Below are 19,520 nucleotides of genomic sequence, written 5' to 3'. Positions count from 1 at the left end.
TTTAATCTTCTGAGAGTTGTTAATTATTTTTTTTTAATTTAGGCCAGATTGCCCCCCCCAAAATTTAATGAGTGCAACACCCAATTAGCAAACATAAAAATTAATTACAACACGATCAGTATATGTTGAACTCTTTTAATCACATTTTGACCTTGAAAAACTATCGACGCAATTAATGTCCGTTGCACGTCTTGTCCAACAATGACCCTAACTCGCAACATGATCTTTGAGTAAGTGCTACAAATATTTGCATTAGTTGCGGCTGGTGTGGAGCGGACAAAAATACAACACCTCGACTCTATAAATAGATTAGTTACATTTCACAAAAGTTTTGAGTTCTTCCAGAAACTTGATGTACTGTTGATGTTCGATGGCAGTGCTCAGCTCCATCAGTTCATCTGCAAAGGTGTTGTCGACACCCCGGTCGGCCAGATAGTCCATCATGTGATCATAGAGGTCCTGGGGAGAACACACAAAACGGCATTATTTATCTGCTGTGTAAATCCAGACTTTTTCATTTGGGAAAATGTGAAGCAACAAGAAACTGCAAAATCCATCCGGACGAGGTTATTGTGACACTACTCACATCATTCAGAGAGTCTTTGGTGAGTGTGTAGCTAGTTTCTTTCCAGTCTGTATCCCCTTCTGGCTGGAAGCTGACCTCAAAGATGCCAAAGATGTCGCTCTCCTCCTCTTCACCATGTGACAACTAACCAGAGGAGATCAAGATCACCCACACGGCCGTGGTGAATTCAAAATGGTGCCAGCTTACCTCATCTTGAATGAATTGACAGTCAATCACCAGTGTATCTTTTGCAGCCTCTTTTGTAACTTCGACAACAAAGTTGGGCGTCGACAAAATTTCAGGCTGTGAGGACAAATAGGATTTTTATCATTTTAACATGAGCATTCAAACATTATTCTGGATTTTATTTTTTCCTGTCATAGAATATAATGACTTTTTTTTGTTTTTACCTCTTCCCCTGGTTTTTGCTCTCCTTGATCTGCTTCATCAGCAAAATTTGGTAGAATGCTGTTATTGACATTGAACGTGACTGTGATTCTGTAAGGGGACGGAGAGAAGAAGTCCAAATTTACAGAGTTCTGCCAACATAAGCACAGAGAAGTCTTACTTTTCTCCAGCAAGGCGTTTTGTGAGTAGTGCCTCAGTGCCGTCCATAGACAGTTCCCAACCTCCGGATATCTTGGGTAGAACCCCGCTTTTCTGAAGCTTTTTCTCCTCTTTGATTTCGTCAAATAGAAACTCCCCAAATGCCTTGTCACCTGTAAATAGAGAATAAAATTCATATGGGACAAGTCGTCTTGAGCTCCAGATCGATCACCCTAATGCACTTTTAAGCCGGCTCGTAAGTAACTCAACGCTAAAGCCATGCCATTTACCCTCTGTGTGCATAGCACCGCATCCACACGACGCCGAGGGATTCAACAGTTTGGACGTGAACAGCTTTGGCCTGTACCCCGAAGATCCGTTGCCGTTCATCATCCAGAGTGAGCGGGTCAAGGGTCTGGCTGTAGCCGCGCTTGGCGAGCACAATGTCGGGCAACTAAGCGGCAAAGCCCGTGCTGTGGATGTGGAGGCCTTCGGAAGGCGGAGAGCGGATCCCACCGCGCGGACAACCGACTTGAGCATGTTTGAAAATGGAGACACAGCTAGCTCTTCCGACCCGGGTACTTTATGGCTACTAGAGGGTGATGCCGCAACACACGTGTGGGGAAGGACACATTGACCTGTCGTAACTATGCCCTATGCACCGGAAGTAATTTCTGACGTAAAGGAAGCGCTTCACGATAAATCATAAATTTGTAGGTCAGCGTTACCGCCATATTGGATGTGGCATTCGCGTGTTTTTTAAAGCTGTAAAATCAGAAAGCTCTCATAACATTTCAAGCATTTATTAAATTTGGCAGTTTACTCAATATTTACGAGCAGAATCCAAAAATGTACTTTTATTTTATGTGGGTTTGTGCAATTCCCAGTGCTTGCCTGCAACCCGTAGATTCATTATGGCGAGAATCATAATCTTGTCTGTTATCATTAGAAACATGGGCACTAACGTGAACAGATACAATGTTCATAAAGTGATAACTTACCTAAATTTTTGGTCAGCTCACTCTAGCAATTTTCCTGCCTGTTGGGTTTCTCTTTGGCCCTTTATCCTTAACCCCTCACCCCCTAACTTACAAAACATCACTATAGCATCATCTTTGATGTCTAAGAAATGTTTGACCCTTATATTACAGAAGTTTGTCATCAAAGAAAGTCCGGCCTAGAACCAACACCTTCTGAATTTGGGTAAGAGGCAGGGTACACCCTAACAGTGGTCGACAGCAAATCACAGTTGCTTCTAATTCTTACAAAATGTTGTTTAGTAAAATGAGTATTATATTGAACCACCACTATACTGACCTTAATTCAAGCATTTGGAATAAATAACCCAGCATTGGTTTGAACTCAGTGCTTAGAAAGTCAAACTCAAACTTTTCAAATGCATTATTTTTTATTATAACATGACATGCAGTTGCTCTAACATAATCAACATTGTGTAAAAATATTTTAAGTTATTTCTGGCACAGTCCTGAGTCAAAGTGTACAAAATCACAAAAGATGCTTCCAAATCTTTCCCAGTCTGTGAAAGAACTATATCATTTCCTTCTCCATGCATAGCATACATTCTCTACAGACAATATCAAAAGGTAGAAACGAGTAGATGCTTTCATGCGTCTTTCCCTGACAAGCCAGAGTTGTATTTGGCAAAGGCGTCAAAACAACATGCACAAGTTGGGTGCAGAGATTACAAAATGCAGTTCTCATTACGTCGACATGCTGCAATACTCTTTCGAATACATTATTGCCCGAGTCAACTGTACAGTCGATGCACGTGTCCTGTAAAATATCCCCAAGCGCACTTTTTTGTATAAAGTCAATACAATACAAGGCCCAGTTGAGTCTACCTGAACATTCTTTGGAACTTATTATCAATATTTGGTTTCCAAACATTTTTCTATATAGTCCGAGATTCACGGCAAAGAAGACACATAATAATGAGAAACTGTGATTTGTATTCAAGGTGAGGATCTACTTTTAAAATGCACGCAAATTGGAACAAATTCCTGTTTAACCCTTTCAAAATGGAATTGTTGAAGCAATTGAAAAATCGGAGTTGAGTGAGACATCAATGTGCACATTCATGCCGCGGTGACGCTTTTGACTTACTGGGAGGTAGTGTGTCCTATCAATAAATACAATAAACTTTCTTGAGAAGTTTAAAAGATGCAACCTATCATACATAGAGGGGATCCTGGGTTTACGTGAGAGTTCCTTTCCTACGAAACCGCTGTCTGATTTTTGTTCGTAGACGTGTTTAACCAAGAATAGAAAATCAGTGAAGAACAATAAAAAACAGAAATCCTAATGCCAGGAAATCAAGGACCTATATCCCTGGATTAGTGAAGGTGCACGAAACATACCCGGTTAGCTCTTGGTGGGGCGCAGTTTGCGACTAAAGTAGTCGGGCGCTGCATCGAGCAACCAATCGGGATCCACCAGGCACAAGTCCCTCATGTAACAGCGCGAGGTGTGCAGTAGCTCATTGAACACCACGTATGCCGGTTTGGCCTGGAAAAGGACAGACGAAGGGTGGATGGCCACCGACTGGTGGGTGTCCAGGGCTAAATAGCTGCCGTCGGGTTGAAGCTCCGCAGCGTTGATAAACATCCCGTGGGCGAGGCATTGGCGAACCTTCCCTGTGTCTGATCCGCATGACTCCAGCTTTAAGTTCAGCTGACAGAACAATAAGAATTAAACAGAAAAATTAATCGTTTTCTTTTATTTCACGTCAACTCAAAAACGGCTTCACTTATTGGACGGAACGGCACACGTGAGTAGGCTCAAACTTTTGCCCAGCAGATGCAGAAGTTCTATTAGCATTTGTGGAGATGTACCTTAAGGCAGATTTCTCTGAGTTGGGCTTGGACGTCTTTCACTAGACCCATATTCCTGCTGTTGACAAAATTCTCTCGGCTCCATTCCTTTATCAAAAAACATGTCAAGTCGGATGATCATATGTGGTAACGATGGTAAAGTACTAACGTGCAACACTTGCCTTATTCCCACCGACTTTCTTAAATGCTCTGTAAATGCTGAGGAGTGTCACGTGATCTCCTTCGCTGGACATGAACTTCTTGCGCACGGCGAGAACCTCGTCTCGCCGCGCTGGGGGGTTGTACAGCACGGTGTCCACTGACAGCAGCGATACGATGCTTAAAATCTCTTCGGAACAGGAATAATTGGGAGACAGCAGGATAGTCTGCAAAGCACCAAAGTGTCATACTGATGTTCTTTTTTTTTTTTTTTTTCCTTCTTGTGTGGAAACATTTCAAATAATACTACCTTGGCATATCTTGGCTCTAGGGGGAAGCTGGACATCTTCTTCCCCAAAGCAGTGAGGAGAACCTGCCCATTGTTCCTCTCCACAGCCCCCAGCAGCTCCAAATGCTCCATAGCTGAGCGAATGGCATCTGTCGTGGAGATTGCAGCTCACGCTGTGATCGGCAAATACGCTACAGTTTGTGATCTTTTCACACCTTACCCGGGGAGGGCTTGGACATAAAATCAAAATTCACCACATCCAGAATCCCGAGAGCCATGAGCTGTAGCATCACACTGGCTAAATTACACCTAGAAAATAACAATGTTCTCGATGAGATTGCGTGGCTGGCTGTGAGCGCGTAATTACCCGATAAAAACAAACGACACTAAGGTTACCTCTGAATCTCAGGAACAGTCATAGGGATGAAATGATCAAACTCCTGCTCCGTGTAGAGGCGGTAGCAAATCCCTGAGTCTTCCCTGCCGGCCCGGCCCGCTCGCTGCCACGCCTGCGCTTTGGAAACTCGCTGCACTGCCAGAACCTCCAAGCCACTCTCTGAGAGCCAATCCAAAACCAAACATACGCATTTATTTTGTATGCGGTGTCTGTTTTTAATTGTGCAAAATCTCATTTGTGACCTCGCAATAATGATCTCACCGGGGTTGAAACGTTTGGCCTTCACCATCCCTGTGTCAATGACATATTTGATCCCCGATATTGTAACTGATGTCTCAGCTATGTTGGTTGACAAGATAACTTTCCTGCAACCCTTGGTAAGGGGAAAGAGGAGCAAAATAAGTTTTAATTTAAAACTCATTGACAGTCTACCCTGGGCTCGTGATTTCTCTTTTACCTTTGGGGCTGCCTGAAAGACCCTGAGCTGTTGCGTCGGAGGCAGTGACGCATACAGAGGGAGGACCAACATAGGTCCACAGTTGTCAGGCAAATGCTTGGCAATGTCCCGGCATGTCCTTGCTAGAGCCTCGATTTCTTCCTGGCCCGTCATGAAGACCAATATATCATGTGATGGAGGTGCTTCCTGCGCATAGATGAGACTGTTACAGTTTTTGTTGTATTATACAAAGACAACGTTTTATCTTAAGTTTGTAAATTTTGCAGATATTTAATCCATTGCATTTTTTTTCCACAATGTATAAATAGCAACTCTCCATAAAGTGCAATTTTGTTATTAAATGTAATGTGTGGCATTGAAATGTTTTTTTGTTTTTGTTTTTTACATTTGTTGAACCCTTTTACGTAATAAAAAATAGGTTGAATGATTCACTCATTCATTGTGTTTTTTATTTTTTGCCTACCTGATGTATTTGGAACACAGTGACAAGAGCAGCTTGCAGGTAGTCCGACTGAGTCTGCTTGGTGTAGAAGATCTGAATGGGATGCTGTCTGCCCTCCAGGTATAGTACAGGTGACTTGTTGAAGTATTCCGAGAACAGGTCCACATCCATTGTAGCTGACATCACTATGACCTGGGCGGGTTAAAAAAGAAAAAGAAAACAATGAGACAAAAGGGGAACAATTCACAAGAAATAAACTAAAATAGGACATAATAAAACCTACTTTAAGAGGAATCTTGCCAAGTTCCTTGCGTCGGCGCTGAGCTGTCTTGACAACCCCAAAAAGAACATCTGTGTGAACAGTGCGCTCGTGAGCTTCATCCAGGACGACCACGGTGTAGCGCAGCAGTAAGGGGTCGCCAATGGCCTCGCGTAGGAGCATTCCATCAGTCATAAATTTCAGCTTGGTCTCGGGGGATGTGACGTCCTCAAAACGTACGGTGTAGCCCACCTGAACAAAGTTGCAGGTGTAAGTACTGGCAGTAGAAGGAATCATTCAAATAAACAATTTGTGGGGCTCTTGTTGTCTCTCTTTGCCTCAAAAAGCAAGCCAGGGTGGCTTTTTGTATTTTGCTGTCATGCTTTTGCTGCATGTGTCTTTTTCTTTTTTTTTTTTACTTATGGTAAGATTATGTTTATTGCTATAATAATGATCAGTTTGTTCATGGTTTGATGCGGACATACCAGCTTCCCAAGTTGCGTTCCCTTCTCTTCTGCAACTCTCCCAGCCAGTGATATCGCAGCCACTCGGCGGGGCTGAGTGATGGCAACAAGACCCTGGCGTCCGATCCCTGCCTCATACAAATACTGGGGGATTTGGGTGGTCTTCCCCGAGCCAGTCTCGCCTAATAACAGATTGAGTCTTGTCAAAAATCAGGGCATCTGACATTACACACACAGAGACACTTTTCTTAAAGTCAAATTCATCTCATGTACTTGATCACATGGGTGTGTGTGGAGGGGGGGGGGACTTTTGAATGCACTTAAAAAATGAACACTACACTTACATAGGTTTGTTGAGAATGAAGCAACTAAAATGCAAACTTTGCGAATGATAAATGAAAACATATGAACCCTGTTTTTCTTAGTGTTGGAACGGCATGGCTGGCACATATCGATAGTAACTAAGTACCAGTATTGTACTTCGTTACTGTGGGACACGTTACCTATCAAAATAGCACTGTGAAGCTGTCTCAGTTGGCTCAAAAGCGGAGTCCTCGCTTGATAAATGGGAAGTTGTTTCCTCTGAACATCAATCGGCGTGGTGGCTTTTGCCTTCCCAGGCAGCAGCATAGCAGGTTTCTGCTTGTCGAGGCGGAAAAAAACGGACCCCGGCTTGAATTTTTTAGCCGGAGGGTGGTCGGGATCGTAGGGCATGATCTAGAAGACAAGATTTCCCAAGAGCATTCGAGTCGCGACTTTAAATCTCGATCCGATGTCAACAAATGGAAGTGAAGATGGTTTTCATGCTCACGCGTAGATGCTTCCAGGCGCCACTGCAGTTGTTTACGCTAAAAAAAAAATGGCCGACGAGATATGCCTCGTCGCACATGTTTGACGTCATAAAATATGCAGGACAAATTCCTGAGTCGCCAAATGACGACGTCTTCAGCTTAATTTTCATAATTATTTTTCAATTTTCATTTTCGTTTTTTAATCAATTATTCTAATAATTTAAATTCAAGTCTTCTTCAAATTATGTTTTTGTAAATACTACAAAGTTTGATTTTGATTTGCACGGTCATAACTATGAATGTATATTTTTCCATGCATGCTTTGAAACCTTTCAAATATCTTAGGTATTGAAAGTATGTTTTGTAGGTTATGCTTGAAAACAATGTATTAGAAAAATACACCCTTTTTTAATTTTATTTAAAGCAGTATCGAATCCAAGCTTCTCTGGAATCATTCAATAAATAACCTTCACTTGTTTTGAGTAGAAATGCATTCCGGTCTCTGGCTGTGACTCAGTTGCATTTGTCGTGCTCTGCAATTGATAGTCATAATCATTAACTTGCCTCAGCAGCAAGAGCACATTTCCACTAAATTGTAAACAAGCGTGCATTGGACGTAGGATATGTCACTCTCTGCGACAAGACGAACAAAACTTTGGACATTTCGTCATGTTGTTCGCATCACGTCAAGACGACAAAATCGTCGACATTTATCTGTGACGCGACTGTCGGCTCATGATCGATGGTGATGTCAGCATTAAAGAGCATACGACTTCTTCGTGTGCGCACGAGAGCGTGGGGAGCAACAACTTTTGCAACACGGAGAAAAATGTGACCTATACCCCCTCAACAAGCGGAGATGCAAAAGAAAGGCAGGAAAGAGAGGGACGACCACCTGAAAATGAGAATGAGCCAATTCTTCAAGTCCCTCTCTGATTTCTTCTTCACGTATGAGACCCCACGCCAAGTGGTGGTCAAGAATAAAAAAGTAGGTGTGGTGTGTCGCCTCATCCAGGTGGGAGTCTTTGCTTACATCATCGGGTAAGACTTTTATACAGAACTTTGCAATTGTCCAGAAATTGAGCTTGTTCGGAATGGTAAGAGATGAGTGACGCACATGCATCCACGCGCGCGCACGCACACACACGCACACTGTTTTAGGGAACAAAAACTACAAATTAAAACAAACCAGCATATGCAAGTATAACATTTGACACCCCTGGTGTAGATGAAGTTTACATACCTGCCCAATTGTACACCTGTACCTGCACAGGTGGGTGTTCATCTATGAGAAAGGCTACCAGTCTAGAGAATATGGAGTCAGCTCTGTCTTCACCAAATTGAAAGGAGTAGGCTACACCAAAGGGGAGGATTCTGGAAAAGTCTGGGATGTGGCCGACTATGTGTTCCCACCGCAGGTTTGGTCACTGTTTTTTTAACTCCGTAAATCAAATTGCCATGGATTATAAAAAGAAACGACTTTCAGACTGAAAACATCTAAAAGATGGGTCTACTTTGTCGTATTCTAAACTACAGGGAGAGCCCTCATTTGTGGTGATGACTAACTTCATCATAACTGAAGGACAAAAGAGGGGAACGTGTTCTGAGGTTTGTCAGAGTGAACAACTAATGTAGGAGACGACCAACTTTTGGCTCCTTTTTGAAAAAGCTAACATCATTTCTTTATTTCCGACAGCTCTCAAGCAAAGGCAGGGCCAACTGTACCTCAGACGCCGACTGCGAAAAGGGGACTTTCAAACGTACGGGACACGGTAAATCCTGACAACGTGTTATCAAAGCAAAATCACCGTAGTCTTTTCTACCATTTGACTTGGTCTCAAACCTATAGCCCCTCCTCTGTCTTATTAAGACATGATGATTCTGACAGGACGAGTTTGACAGCCTTGCGTTTGCAAAATGAGCTATGTCTGAAAGATGAACTCGTGCAAAAACCAGCCTTCTAGAAAAATCTCGGTGAATTCATCCACAGCACGACAAATCACAAAAGGGTGCGATAAGGGAAACAGCAAATTCAGCCTCTGCTTGGCTTCACATCTTGCTAGTTGCTGTTGATGCTAATTAAAGATAAGTAGATCACAAGTGGAAGCAGAAAATGTTTGGGGATTACTACCCCCAGAAGCTCCTCGATCAAAATAAAATGTGCCTGCTTAGCGCTGCACCCATGAGGAATTTTCAATGGGTTTTCTTTCAAGGTCGTATGACTGGCGAATGTGATCCCATCATAAAGACGTGTAAAATTAGGGCTTGGTGCCCTGTTGAGAATGACCTCCACATACCAGAGTAAGTCCAAACCCTGAATTGTTCCATTTCTTCAGACTGGTTAAAAGAAATCAAATTTCTCCAACTCCTTTTGTTCACCTCCAGCCCTCCCCTGTTGATGTCTGCGGAGAACTTCACACTGTTTATCAAGAACACTGTAACATTCCCCTATTTTGGCGTGACAAGGTATGCTCCAAATTGAGATGTGATCATCTAACGAAGCATTTTGCAGAACAAGGAAAAACACTGACAAGAACTAATGAGTGCTAATATACAGTACAGGAAAATGTAGAATACAAATTCCACATGTTTTTGTGTTTGCAGGAGTAACCTTATCAATGATGAGACGAAATCAAAACTCAGCAAATGTCTCTACAACAAAACGCACGCTCCACTGTGTCCCATATTCAGACTGGGAGACATAATCCAGGAATCTGGTTTTGATTTCAAACTCATTGCCAAAATTGTAAGTTTGACATGAAGGGTGGATTGATTAAGCCTAAACCAAAAGCTACACAAATTGCATTACATGACAGTAAAAGCAGGAAACGTTTGTGTTGCTCCTTTGAAAGGGAGGGGCCATTGGCGTTGTAATTGAGTGGGCGTGCAATTTTGATTTCGATGTCAAGCACTGTCTACCTCAATACAGCTTCCATGGACTATATGGAAACCCGAAAGAGAAAGACCTTAACAAAGAATCAATTGGCTACAACTTTAGGTATGCACACATATTTTTTGTCATTACAGAGCCTTTGTGCATATGGACCTGATTTCTTCAAAAGATAATAGAATGGAAAGAATCATGCAGCTCTATCATTGTGTGATATGCTAAATGGGAAGATGGATGTAACATTAACATTTCTTTCAGACATGCAGTATATGATATGGTGGACAATGTAGAAACGAGAACACTCAAGAAAATCTATGGTATCAGGATCGATATCATTGTGGAAGCAATGGTGAGTAATGCCAAAGTTGGTGTTAATGTTACAATTTATTGACTAAAGTATTGAGAATGGGAAGATAAAACTAAGATTAAAAAAAACTTCAAGAATGTACTTTTTTTTTATTCTGCAGGTCAATTATTTTCTTAAATGTGAAAGTGTTTTACTGTTTTAACAGGGCAGAAAATTTGATGTCATCCCAACCGCTACAGCAATTGGCTCCGGCGTGGGCATCTTTGGAGTGGTATGTTGGTGCTCGCTTCTATTTATCTAACCTGGAATTAAAAGATCTCAACAATTTCAGGTTACTATTGTCTGTGACTTGGTGCTGTTGAATTTGCTACCCAAAAGAAAATTTTACAAGGACATGAAATTCAAATCCGCACCACCCGTAAATGGGCAAGAGGTAAGCCACGTATGCCGTTAACAGTAACTGGAACGTTCTCATGCTGAAATTTTGTTTGACCGCAAGATGACAGCAAAGATCAGAAGAGGGTTAAAGGCAAATCTCGAGTAGATGATACCTGTCATTAGGTGACCTCTTAACGGGTGATGTCCTCTGCTTCTGTGATGCAGGACAAAGACCAAGACCAAGATCAAGACCAAGACCTAGATTCAGAAGAATGCAGTACAGAGACAAATGAATCCAAAGTAAGCAATTAACATAAGCAATAATTGTCATTCAATGGCTCTCCATATCTGTAAACTGCAAAATATTTGAAATATGTAATATTTATATTGTATATAAATATATTTTCAAATTATATATATTATATCAACATTATGATATTTAAAATTTTTGTGTTTAACTAAAAAGAATTTCTAGAGCGACATAAAGTGAATCTGAAAATAGAGGTAAAATCAACCACGGTTGAGACGATGATTGATTGAGATGTTGCGCCTCGAACAGGGACAGCAGCGGAAACATCGAAGAACATGAACAAGGCAGAAGTTTAACAAGTGGCTACGATGCAATATGCAATGCGGCCGAACCTTCAAAGCCAAGTCTACACCCATCAATGGACAGAAAAAGGACAATTCGTCGTCTACCTGACTGAGCATCACAGACCGGCCGCAACTTGTAACAAAAACAAAAACCCTGATTTCCCCCCACAATTTCAAGCATCAAGAATTATTATTGCGGCCTTCTCATGCTTAGTTTAATGTCAAGGATTAAAGAAGCTTTTGTATCTAAGCCAAGTTTTTCTGGAATCACTCAGAAAATAACCTTCACTTGTTTTTAGTAGAAATACTTTTGTGTCTGGCTGTTGCATTTGTCTTTCCCTGCCTCAAATGTTTCTCCAGTCTTTCTATATAAGCATTTGATATTCAAACCATTAATTTGATTAATAGCTCCACTTTGCCAAAAGTTTTTTCTTTTTTCTCTCTCATGCCGGACCGACTAACATAAACAATAAGTATGCATTGTTTTAAATTGTGGCTGATCAAACTGTCTGAAAAATGTGGATTTTTTTTTAAATTCTCAATATGACTATTTAACAATATTAAAGCTATATCATGGCTATAAATCCTTCCTCATTTATTTGTGAAGTGTCATTTGTATGTCAGTCATACATGTACCCAAATTGTGAGAACGTATCATGACCACAACAGGTGGATTTAAGAGCAGACAATAACAAAGTTCAATAAGGTGGTCAAACATGGGGCAACCAGGCTTGAGTTGCTCATCCTGCTGTTTTAGCTGATTGTCTTGGGAAAGTGTCAAAACCTCAAGACTTGGCTACGTCCATAGAGAAAAGAGGAAATGGTCAGACAGTCTGAAGACCATCCCTTTCTGGTCAAGTGTTGCCAGGGAATGCATTGGGCCATATTTCCTTCCCGCTACCTCTTGTTGTTCTACCTCTAGTCTTACCCCGGATAAGCTTATCCTTTTTCCTGCCTGGACATTGCCCACCTCTATTGCTCCTCCTTTCTTTTCCTCTTCCTGTCTTCCAATTCCAGCCTTGATTTTCAAGTTCTTGGATCTTGGTTCATTCCACTTGACCTGTGACACCCAAAATCCATCCATCAGCCCTGCTCATTCCCCAACACTATCCACAAGCAACTTTTCATTTGTGTCAATATTTGTATAGGCCTGATGAATACTTTGAATTTATTAGGACATTATCTGGTAATCATCAAATGTGACTAGTTTGCAGTATGAAGCAAAAGGTCACACCTCAGTCTTGGAAACCATTGAGGTGGAAGTTCATAATGTCCTTTATTGACACATATATATATATGCTAGTGGAGCTATAAAAATGAAATATCATGCAACAAATTACGAAAAGAGTCCCAGTAACATTCGCCAGACAGTGTTGACACAGCTGCTGCTCTGTTTAGATGCAGTGCACTTGTAATCAAACAGTGGAGATTAAGATCACAGCAAAACAAGTGAAAAAAAAAAATCAGGAACTATACAAGTGGAAAGCATTTTGTGGGATAATATTTGTACATTTAATACAACTTCTATGCACTGAAATTAGAAATGCAAAGCACCTCGTAGAACGCGGATGTATCGTGTTGTATGCCACTGCATAAAATCATGATAATAAGCCTTGATGTTTCCAAATAGTGTCTTCGGGATAAGCAAACAGGCAGTGTTTTTTTTTTTTTCCATCTATCTCCGCCTCACATGCAGGAAGTGTGTGTCAAGAGAATAACGATAAGGTTTGATTGCTTAAAGAGAGTACAGGCTCTTTGTATACATGTGTGTGTGTGTGTGTGTGTGTGTGTGTGTGTGTGTGTGTGTGTGTGGGAGGGGGGGGGGGTGGCAACTTTTGCTACATTCTAATACAGACAAAAATGTGCCAGACATAAAAGCAGTGAATGGATGCAAAGATCTACATCCTGGAGGGGCAAAAGAGAGGCAGGGCAGAAGGGAGAAAGAAAGAGAGAAAGAGGGAGGGAGGTAGGAAGTCAAGACTTCTCTTGAAGCGCATCTGACATTTCTTGTGAGAGGAGAGGAGAGCAGGCAGAAGATCTTCGTCGGTGGTGAGGAGAAGTGTTTGTTTGGGTGCTGCAGACCCTCTCCTCCTCTCCTCTGTTTGGGTCAAGCACCTAAAAAAATGAAGAGCCAAATCACCAACACCCTCTCGGACTTCTTCTTCGAGTACGAGACCCCACGGCAGGTGCTGGTGAGGAATAGGAGAGTAGGGGTGGTGTGTCGCATCATCCAGCTGGGTGTCTTGGCTTACATCATCGGGTAAGACTTTGTTTTGTTTCGTAAGATTGAGCTTGTTCGGACCGGCTTTCTGAATTTCGACACTTTTCTCGTCCCAAACACTCATTATAGTCTTTGTAGACATCTCGGATATGAAAAGCGTCTGAAGCTCAAGGACCCTGTGAGTCGTGTTGTTAGCTCTTCTTTGAGTTGAGACAAACGTTCAAGATGACCTGCTTGTGCATCTCACACACACGTGTTGACTTCACAAAATTTCTCAGAGGTCAGCTTTCTTCTGGCCCACTTGACAGGACTGCATGCCCATTCATGTTAAATTGTTTGGGTTACTTGTGTGTGTGTGTGTGTGTGTGTGTGTGTGTCTGTGTGTGTGTGTGTGTGTAGGGGTGTGGGTGCACCTCTTCGCTGGAATTGTATTTGATGAACAGGCTGGGACATATACTGGCAAAGAAAACAACGAACTGCAGCCCGATTCTCTGCCAATCGGTACAGAGCAGTGTTTTGACCTGCCTGCAGTTCTTCATGCTAAGTTAAACTAAATTCGGATTTGGTGGAAAGGATATATTTGAGCTGTTTTATTCATTAGCTCTTTTGCAATATTGGTTATTACTTTTGTCCAAAATGATTTTAAAAATGTTTTAATTTAGGGCACGTCATCCTTGGATGAAGCCAGAAGTAAATTAATTATCTTAAAAAAAAAAGAAGAAGAAAAACTAATTAATTCCTGGAATGTCACATTTGAATGAATAAAAATGACAAGTCATTGAGCTGTTGGACAGATTTTTTTGAAAACAATGACAGGTAATCGCAGCAGCGCAGCACGCTGAGAGAGAGAAAAAAGCCCTCAGCACATCAAGAGGCTGGCGGGAGATACAGATCTCAATTCCACTAGTGGACTGCCATTTTTCAAGCTTTTCCAAGCATTGCGACATTCCAGCAAGTGACAACATTATGCAACGCTGATGAATCACTTGAGGCGTGCCGCTGCTATAGCCAGATAGCAACGTTGCATGTCATCATCATCACACAGTATTACATGTCCTTACTTGTTTGGCAAGGGTGGAGCTGAAGTCTCAGGTGATGACCCGTTTTCTCGTACAGGTGGGTGTTCATCTACGAGAAAGGCTACCAGTCCACAGACACGGCCGTCAGCTCCGTCTTCACCAAAATGAAAGGAGTGGGCTACACCAACGTGAGCGGGGTGGAGAAACTCTGGGATGTGGCCGACTTTGTCTTCCCACCGCAGGTTGGTCACTGTTGTGAAACATCCATCGTTAAGAATCAAATTGGGTCATCTACTCAAGTCAACTTTATTTTTAACTCAGTCAGTGCCACGGACGGTTATAGACGTCAAAGACATTAACTGGGTTGGCATGAATGAGGTAATTACGGAAATCAAATTGTAATATTTATAAAAAATAAAAAAAGATAGTCAGACTGAAAACATTGTCTCAGAAGAAAGTGACCTGATGCAGACAAAGTTCAAGGTTTATAGCAACTTTTTATCACATCATTGTTGGCTTGACTTGATGCCAGATGTGACGAGGACATGAGCAGATGAGCACAGATTCAGTTTTTTAATGCTCCCTACATGCCTCCCATAAAACACAGAGCAAACAGTCAATGAAAAGACCACAGTCTTTGTTTACCTAAAATGTTCCTGGGTCCTGTTAAGGCTGAGAAAAAAAATAACAAAGGCTCGGTGATTGTCTTGCTCGCTGTGTAAGGTGTTGGGGTGTGGACCCTTTTGCAATTTAGGACCGGCTTATGCAAAACACACAACTGCTAATAGATCAGCCATTTTGTTAGGAGCAGGCTGACATCTGTCCTTTTATTTTAAATGCAATAACTATGAAAATAAATCTTACAATAAAGACATGAAGCAGAAGCTGGCTCCATCAAGTGCTTACATGGAAGAGGTTGTTTATAAAGAACTCGTGTAAGAGGCTTGGAGTGACTGATCAGCCATTTTTCAGTTTTTTCTCGAACCAAGTAGAGGTGAAGCTCTCCACAGCTTATGGCAAAGTCATTCGGCATGCACTTGTCTTCAACAACTTGTGCAAAAGTAAGATTTCTTGAATTTTACCTCACAGTCCCCACCTGAAGGCTGAGCTGTGCGAGTTTTGCAGCTTTTTGATAAATTCCCCCACAGGTGCTTGCTTTTTTAGACTAGAAAGCTGCTTTTAAATAACTTCAAAACTTTCTTAAAATGAAATATTCTTCTCATTTTAAACCACAGGGAGATTCCTCATTTGTGGTGATGACTAACTACATTATAACTGAAGGACAAAAGATGACAACGTGTCCTGAGGTATGTCATTCCTTCACCCCCTTCGAGTCAATTATGACAAGAAAACCAATGTAAGGGACGACATTTGGTTCCTTTTTGAAAAAGCCAACAATATTTCCTTATTTCCAACAGCTCCCAGGCAAGCACAACTGTAGCTCAGACGCCGACTGTGAAAAAGGGAGTTTCAAACGTACGGGACACGGTAAATCCTGACAGCCTTGTGACCAAAGCAAGATCACTGCAGGCTTTTCTTCTCCAATTTGACTTGGTCTAAGACTTCAATCCCTCCTTAAACACCTCAAAGCCTTTTTAAGATAGGATGATTCTGACAAGACAGATGAGATAAAGAGTTTGACAGCCTTGTGTTTGCAAAATGGGCTTTGGCTAGAATATAAAGGCATGCAAAAAAGGACTCATCGTTGGCAAACATTTGTGGCCTCGATTTAGTGCTTGTGTGTACTTTAAGCTTGTCTTGCTTCTCATTCGAGCATGCTTTTAATTCCCGCCTTAAGTAAGTAAACGCAAACTGTCTTTCACATGATCGAGATATTGAGGCCCTAAAACAGGGATGTCAAACTCTTTTTTTTTTTCCGTGGCCCGCATTGTAGTCGTAGCTTCTTTCGGAGGGCCGTTATGACTGTCGACCCAAATGAATGTATGAGCACCTCATATTATATACAGTAAAAGTTACAAAACAAATAACTCGTTTTCAAATCAGACGAGTAAAAACTGGTCAAATATTTAAAGAAAAAGATATTATTAAGAATTAAGACAATTTGCAATTCTAGAAATGACATACGAATTTGATGCACAATTTGTCTTCACGGGCAACATAAAATGATACGGCGGGTCGTATCTGGCCCCCGGGCCTTGAGTTTGACAGCTGTGCAGTAAAACTAAAGACCACAAGACCAAAAGACTTCCAGAAAATTCTCTTCCACAGCAAGACAAATCACAAAAGGGTGCGATAAGGGAAACAGCAAATTCAGTCTCTGCTTGGCTTCACATTTTGCTAGCTGCTGTTGATACTAATTAAAGATAAGTCGATCACAAGCAGAAGCAGAAAATGTTTGGGATTCCCACCCCCGGCAGCCCCTCGCGCAAAATAAAATGTCCCTGCTTACTGCTGCACTAATGATGGATTTTTTTTTTCTTTCAAGGTCGTATGACTGGAGTGTGTGATAACACCACAAAGACTTGTGAAGTTGTGGCTTGGTGCCCTGTTGAGAATGATCACAACATACCAGAGTAAGTTCAAACCCTGAATTGTCACATTTCTTCAGACTGGTTAAAAGAAATCAAATTTCTCCGATTCCTTGTTCACTTCCAGCCCTCCCCTGTTGATGTCTGCGGAGAACTTCACACTGTTTATCAAGAACACTGTAACATTCCCCATTTTTGGTGTGACAAGGTATGATCAAAATTTAGATGTGATGATGCAATGAAGCATTTTGCAGAACATGCAAAAATATTGAAAAGAACTCATATAAGTTAGCATAACCTGCCAAAATAAATCAAAACATGGTGGACTATATAATCAATTATGAAGTGGTTGTTTTTTTAAATATAAAAAAAATGCTATTGTGCATTATAAAATATATAATCAATAAATGGCTTAGCTTGTTTTGTTTCATTGCAGGCAAATGTTCTTTTCAATAAGCACAGTGCAGTGTCATAAAAATATAAACAACATAAACATGCAAAAACTGCTCAGATTTGTTTGACACTTACCGTCACAAATTGCTTTTCATGGTGTTGGAGCATTCAAGTGCAGGAAAGCAGAGAGTCAAGACCGGAAGCAAGAGGAACCACAAATCACAAAGAATAAGGAAAATGAGGAGCATGAAGCAATCAAAATACAAAATTAATTATACAAAATTGATAATTATACAAGGAAAAAAATTGATGACTTGACTGCTAATATAACACTTGGACTAAAATTCCCAAATATTATTATTGTGTTTGCAGGAGTAACCTAGTAGAGGGTATTGATGCGACATATATCAGCAAATGTCTCTACCACAAAACCAACTCACCACTATGTCCCATATTAAGACTGGGAGATATAGTCAAGGAATCAGGCTTTCAATTCCAAACCATTGCCAAAGTGGTAAGTTTGACAAAAGCCACACAAATGGACTTACGTGACAATAAAAGCAGCAAATATTTGTGTTGCTCCTTTTGAAAGGGAGGGGCCATTGGCATTGTGATTGACTGGACGTGCAACTTTGATGTGGATGTCAAATACTGTCAACCTGTATACAGCTTCCACGGACTATATGGAAACCCTGAAGAGAAAGACCAGGCAAGAGCATCAGTTGGCTACAACTTTAGGTGTGCACACGTAATTTTTTTTTTTGCATTACTGATTATTTAAGGTGGTCATAGAATGATAAATGGGAGGAACGATATAACGTTGTCATTTCCGTAACTGTTTCAGGTATGCAAAACATTATATGGAAGACAAGGTACAAACAAGAACCCTATTAAAGGTTTTTGGCATCAGGTTAGATATCATTGTGCAATCAATGGTAAGTGATTTTCTAAAATAGGCACACTGACAAATTAATTGGGGGAAAATTTACTGATTGCCAAAATAAAGCAAAGCTAAAAAACTTCAAGACTATTTTTTTTTTTTTAAATTGTGCACTTCTGCAGGTAAATGATTTTCTTAAAAATGTGAATCTGTTTTACTGTTTTAACAGGGCAGAAAATTTGATATCATCCCAACGTTAACAGCAATTGGCTCCGGGGTGGGCATCTTTGGAGTGGTACGTTGGTGTTCACTCTTATTTATCTGACCTGAAATGAAAAGATATCTCAACAATTGCATCATCATTTCTTTTCAGGCTACTATTGTCTGTGACTTGGTGTTGCTGTATTTGCTCCCCAAAAGAGAATTTTATAAGAACATGAAATTCAAGTACACAGACACACATGAACAGGTAAGCCCACCTGTGCTGTTAACAGTCAACTTGTTAGTTTGACCGCAAGATGGCAGCAAAGATCAGAAAAGAGAACAGTCCACTTGGAAAGAAGCGACACACTGAGGTGTTAATATTGATATGACAGAGCATCCATTTGCTTCATCTCACCCACAAAACGCAACACTGCAGTCATAAATCTTATCCCATAACAACATTTATATCATGCTAACAAGTTTTCCGGGTGATGTCCTCTGCTTCTGTGATGCAGGACCAAGATTCAGAAGCAGGCAGTACAGAGACAGATGAATCCAAAGTAACCAATTAATTTTTTGCTCATCATCCAAGGGCCTTCCATATCTGTAAACTGCAAAGATTTTGAATATGAATGTGTTTAACTAAAGTCAACCACGGTGGAGATGGTGATTGATTGAGATGTTGCTCTTTACCAGGGACAGCGGAAACATGGAGGAACGTGAAGAAAGGCGTACATTTTACAAGTGGCTGCGATGCATTATGCAATGCAGCGGAACCTTTAAAAAGAAGTCTACACGCCTGAATGAACTGAAAAGGACAATTTGTCATCTACCTGACTGAGCATCATCAGCTGGCGAGGAAAAAAATCATCCCTGCGTGACCCTCATAAAATTCCCAAATACATTGATATGGCACTTGGCAATAAAGCAAAACCTTTGGAATGT

The 19,520-nt window shown here is 41.1% G+C and overlaps 4 protein-coding genes across 9 annotated transcripts; 2 read left to right on the top strand and 2 right to left on the bottom strand.

Moving 5' to 3' along the window:
• Positions 1 to 121: 121 nt before the first annotated feature.
• On the bottom strand, positions 122 to 1,779 carry c1qbp (complement component 1, q subcomponent binding protein). The gene is made up of 6 exons (XM_085935584.1): positions 1,402 to 1,779; positions 1,134 to 1,284; positions 976 to 1,063; positions 773 to 868; positions 587 to 709; positions 122 to 459 (listed from the first exon to the last, which is right to left on the bottom strand). The coding sequence occupies exons 1-6, from the start codon at positions 1,649 to 1,651 to the stop codon at positions 310 to 312; spliced, it is 858 nt and encodes a 285-aa protein (XP_085791710.1). The 5' UTR covers positions 1,652 to 1,779; the 3' UTR covers positions 122 to 309.
• Positions 1,780 to 2,493: 714 nt separating this feature from the next.
• Positions 2,494 to 7,280, bottom strand: dhx33 (DEAH (Asp-Glu-Ala-His) box polypeptide 33). Of its 2 annotated transcripts, XM_085935583.1 has the most exons (13): positions 7,221 to 7,275; positions 6,913 to 7,126; positions 6,431 to 6,591; positions 5,970 to 6,197; positions 5,708 to 5,878; positions 5,245 to 5,430; positions 5,049 to 5,160; positions 4,787 to 4,946; positions 4,611 to 4,699; positions 4,412 to 4,539; positions 4,125 to 4,328; positions 3,964 to 4,050; positions 2,494 to 3,802 (listed from the first exon to the last, which is right to left on the bottom strand). In XM_085935583.1, the coding sequence occupies exons 2-13, from the start codon at positions 7,121 to 7,123 to the stop codon at positions 3,494 to 3,496; spliced, it is 2,046 nt and encodes a 681-aa protein (XP_085791709.1). In that variant the 5' UTR covers positions 7,124 to 7,126; positions 7,221 to 7,275; the 3' UTR covers positions 2,494 to 3,493. The 2 variants fall into 2 exon arrangements, with proteins under 2 accessions (XP_085791709.1, XP_085791708.1); XM_085935582.1 differs by having other exon boundaries at positions 6,913 to 7,280.
• Positions 7,281 to 8,005: 725 nt separating this feature from the next.
• Positions 8,006 to 11,953, top strand: LOC147043351 (P2X purinoceptor 1-like). 3 transcript variants are annotated; one of them, XM_085935780.1, is made up of 13 exons: positions 8,006 to 8,241; positions 8,474 to 8,618; positions 8,737 to 8,808; positions 8,897 to 8,960; positions 9,414 to 9,501; positions 9,586 to 9,666; positions 9,805 to 9,946; positions 10,053 to 10,198; positions 10,349 to 10,439; positions 10,603 to 10,668; positions 10,729 to 10,830; positions 11,001 to 11,075; positions 11,335 to 11,953. In XM_085935780.1, exons 1-13 carry the CDS (start codon positions 8,060 to 8,062, stop codon positions 11,362 to 11,364), a joined length of 1,284 nt encoding a protein of 427 aa, XP_085791906.1. In that variant the 5' UTR covers positions 8,006 to 8,059; the 3' UTR covers positions 11,365 to 11,953. The 3 variants fall into 3 exon arrangements, with proteins under 3 accessions (XP_085791906.1, XP_085791905.1, XP_085791907.1); XM_085935779.1 differs by having other exon boundaries at positions 8,897 to 8,972; XM_085935781.1 differs by lacking the exon at positions 10,729 to 10,830 and having other exon boundaries at positions 8,897 to 8,972.
• Positions 11,954 to 13,233: 1,280 nt separating this feature from the next.
• On the top strand, positions 13,234 to 19,517 carry p2rx1 (purinergic receptor P2X, ligand-gated ion channel, 1). 3 transcript variants are annotated; one of them, XM_085936087.1, is made up of 13 exons: positions 13,239 to 13,629; positions 14,707 to 14,851; positions 15,845 to 15,916; positions 16,028 to 16,097; positions 17,056 to 17,143; positions 17,226 to 17,306; positions 17,864 to 18,005; positions 18,084 to 18,229; positions 18,336 to 18,426; positions 18,601 to 18,666; positions 18,745 to 18,840; positions 19,091 to 19,135; positions 19,272 to 19,517. In XM_085936087.1, the coding sequence occupies exons 1-13, from the start codon at positions 13,493 to 13,495 to the stop codon at positions 19,296 to 19,298; spliced, it is 1,206 nt and encodes a 401-aa protein (XP_085792213.1). In that variant the 5' UTR covers positions 13,239 to 13,492; the 3' UTR covers positions 19,299 to 19,517. The 3 variants fall into 3 exon arrangements, with proteins under 3 accessions (XP_085792215.1, XP_085792213.1, XP_085792214.1); XM_085936088.1 differs by having other exon boundaries at positions 13,241 to 13,629; positions 16,028 to 16,085; XM_085936089.1 differs by lacking the exon at positions 19,091 to 19,135 and having other exon boundaries at positions 13,234 to 13,629.
• The last annotated feature ends 3 nt before the right edge of the window (positions 19,518 to 19,520 follow it).

Source organism: Syngnathus leptorhynchus, chromosome 17 (genome assembly GCF_054491065.1).
Source record: "Syngnathus leptorhynchus isolate UIUO chromosome 17, UIUO_Slep, whole genome shotgun sequence".
NCBI classification, from domain to species: Eukaryota; Metazoa; Chordata; class Actinopteri; order Syngnathiformes; family Syngnathidae; genus Syngnathus; species Syngnathus leptorhynchus.
Note: the sequence above shows the minus strand (reverse complement) of the source record. Positions and strands in the feature narration are given on the sequence as shown.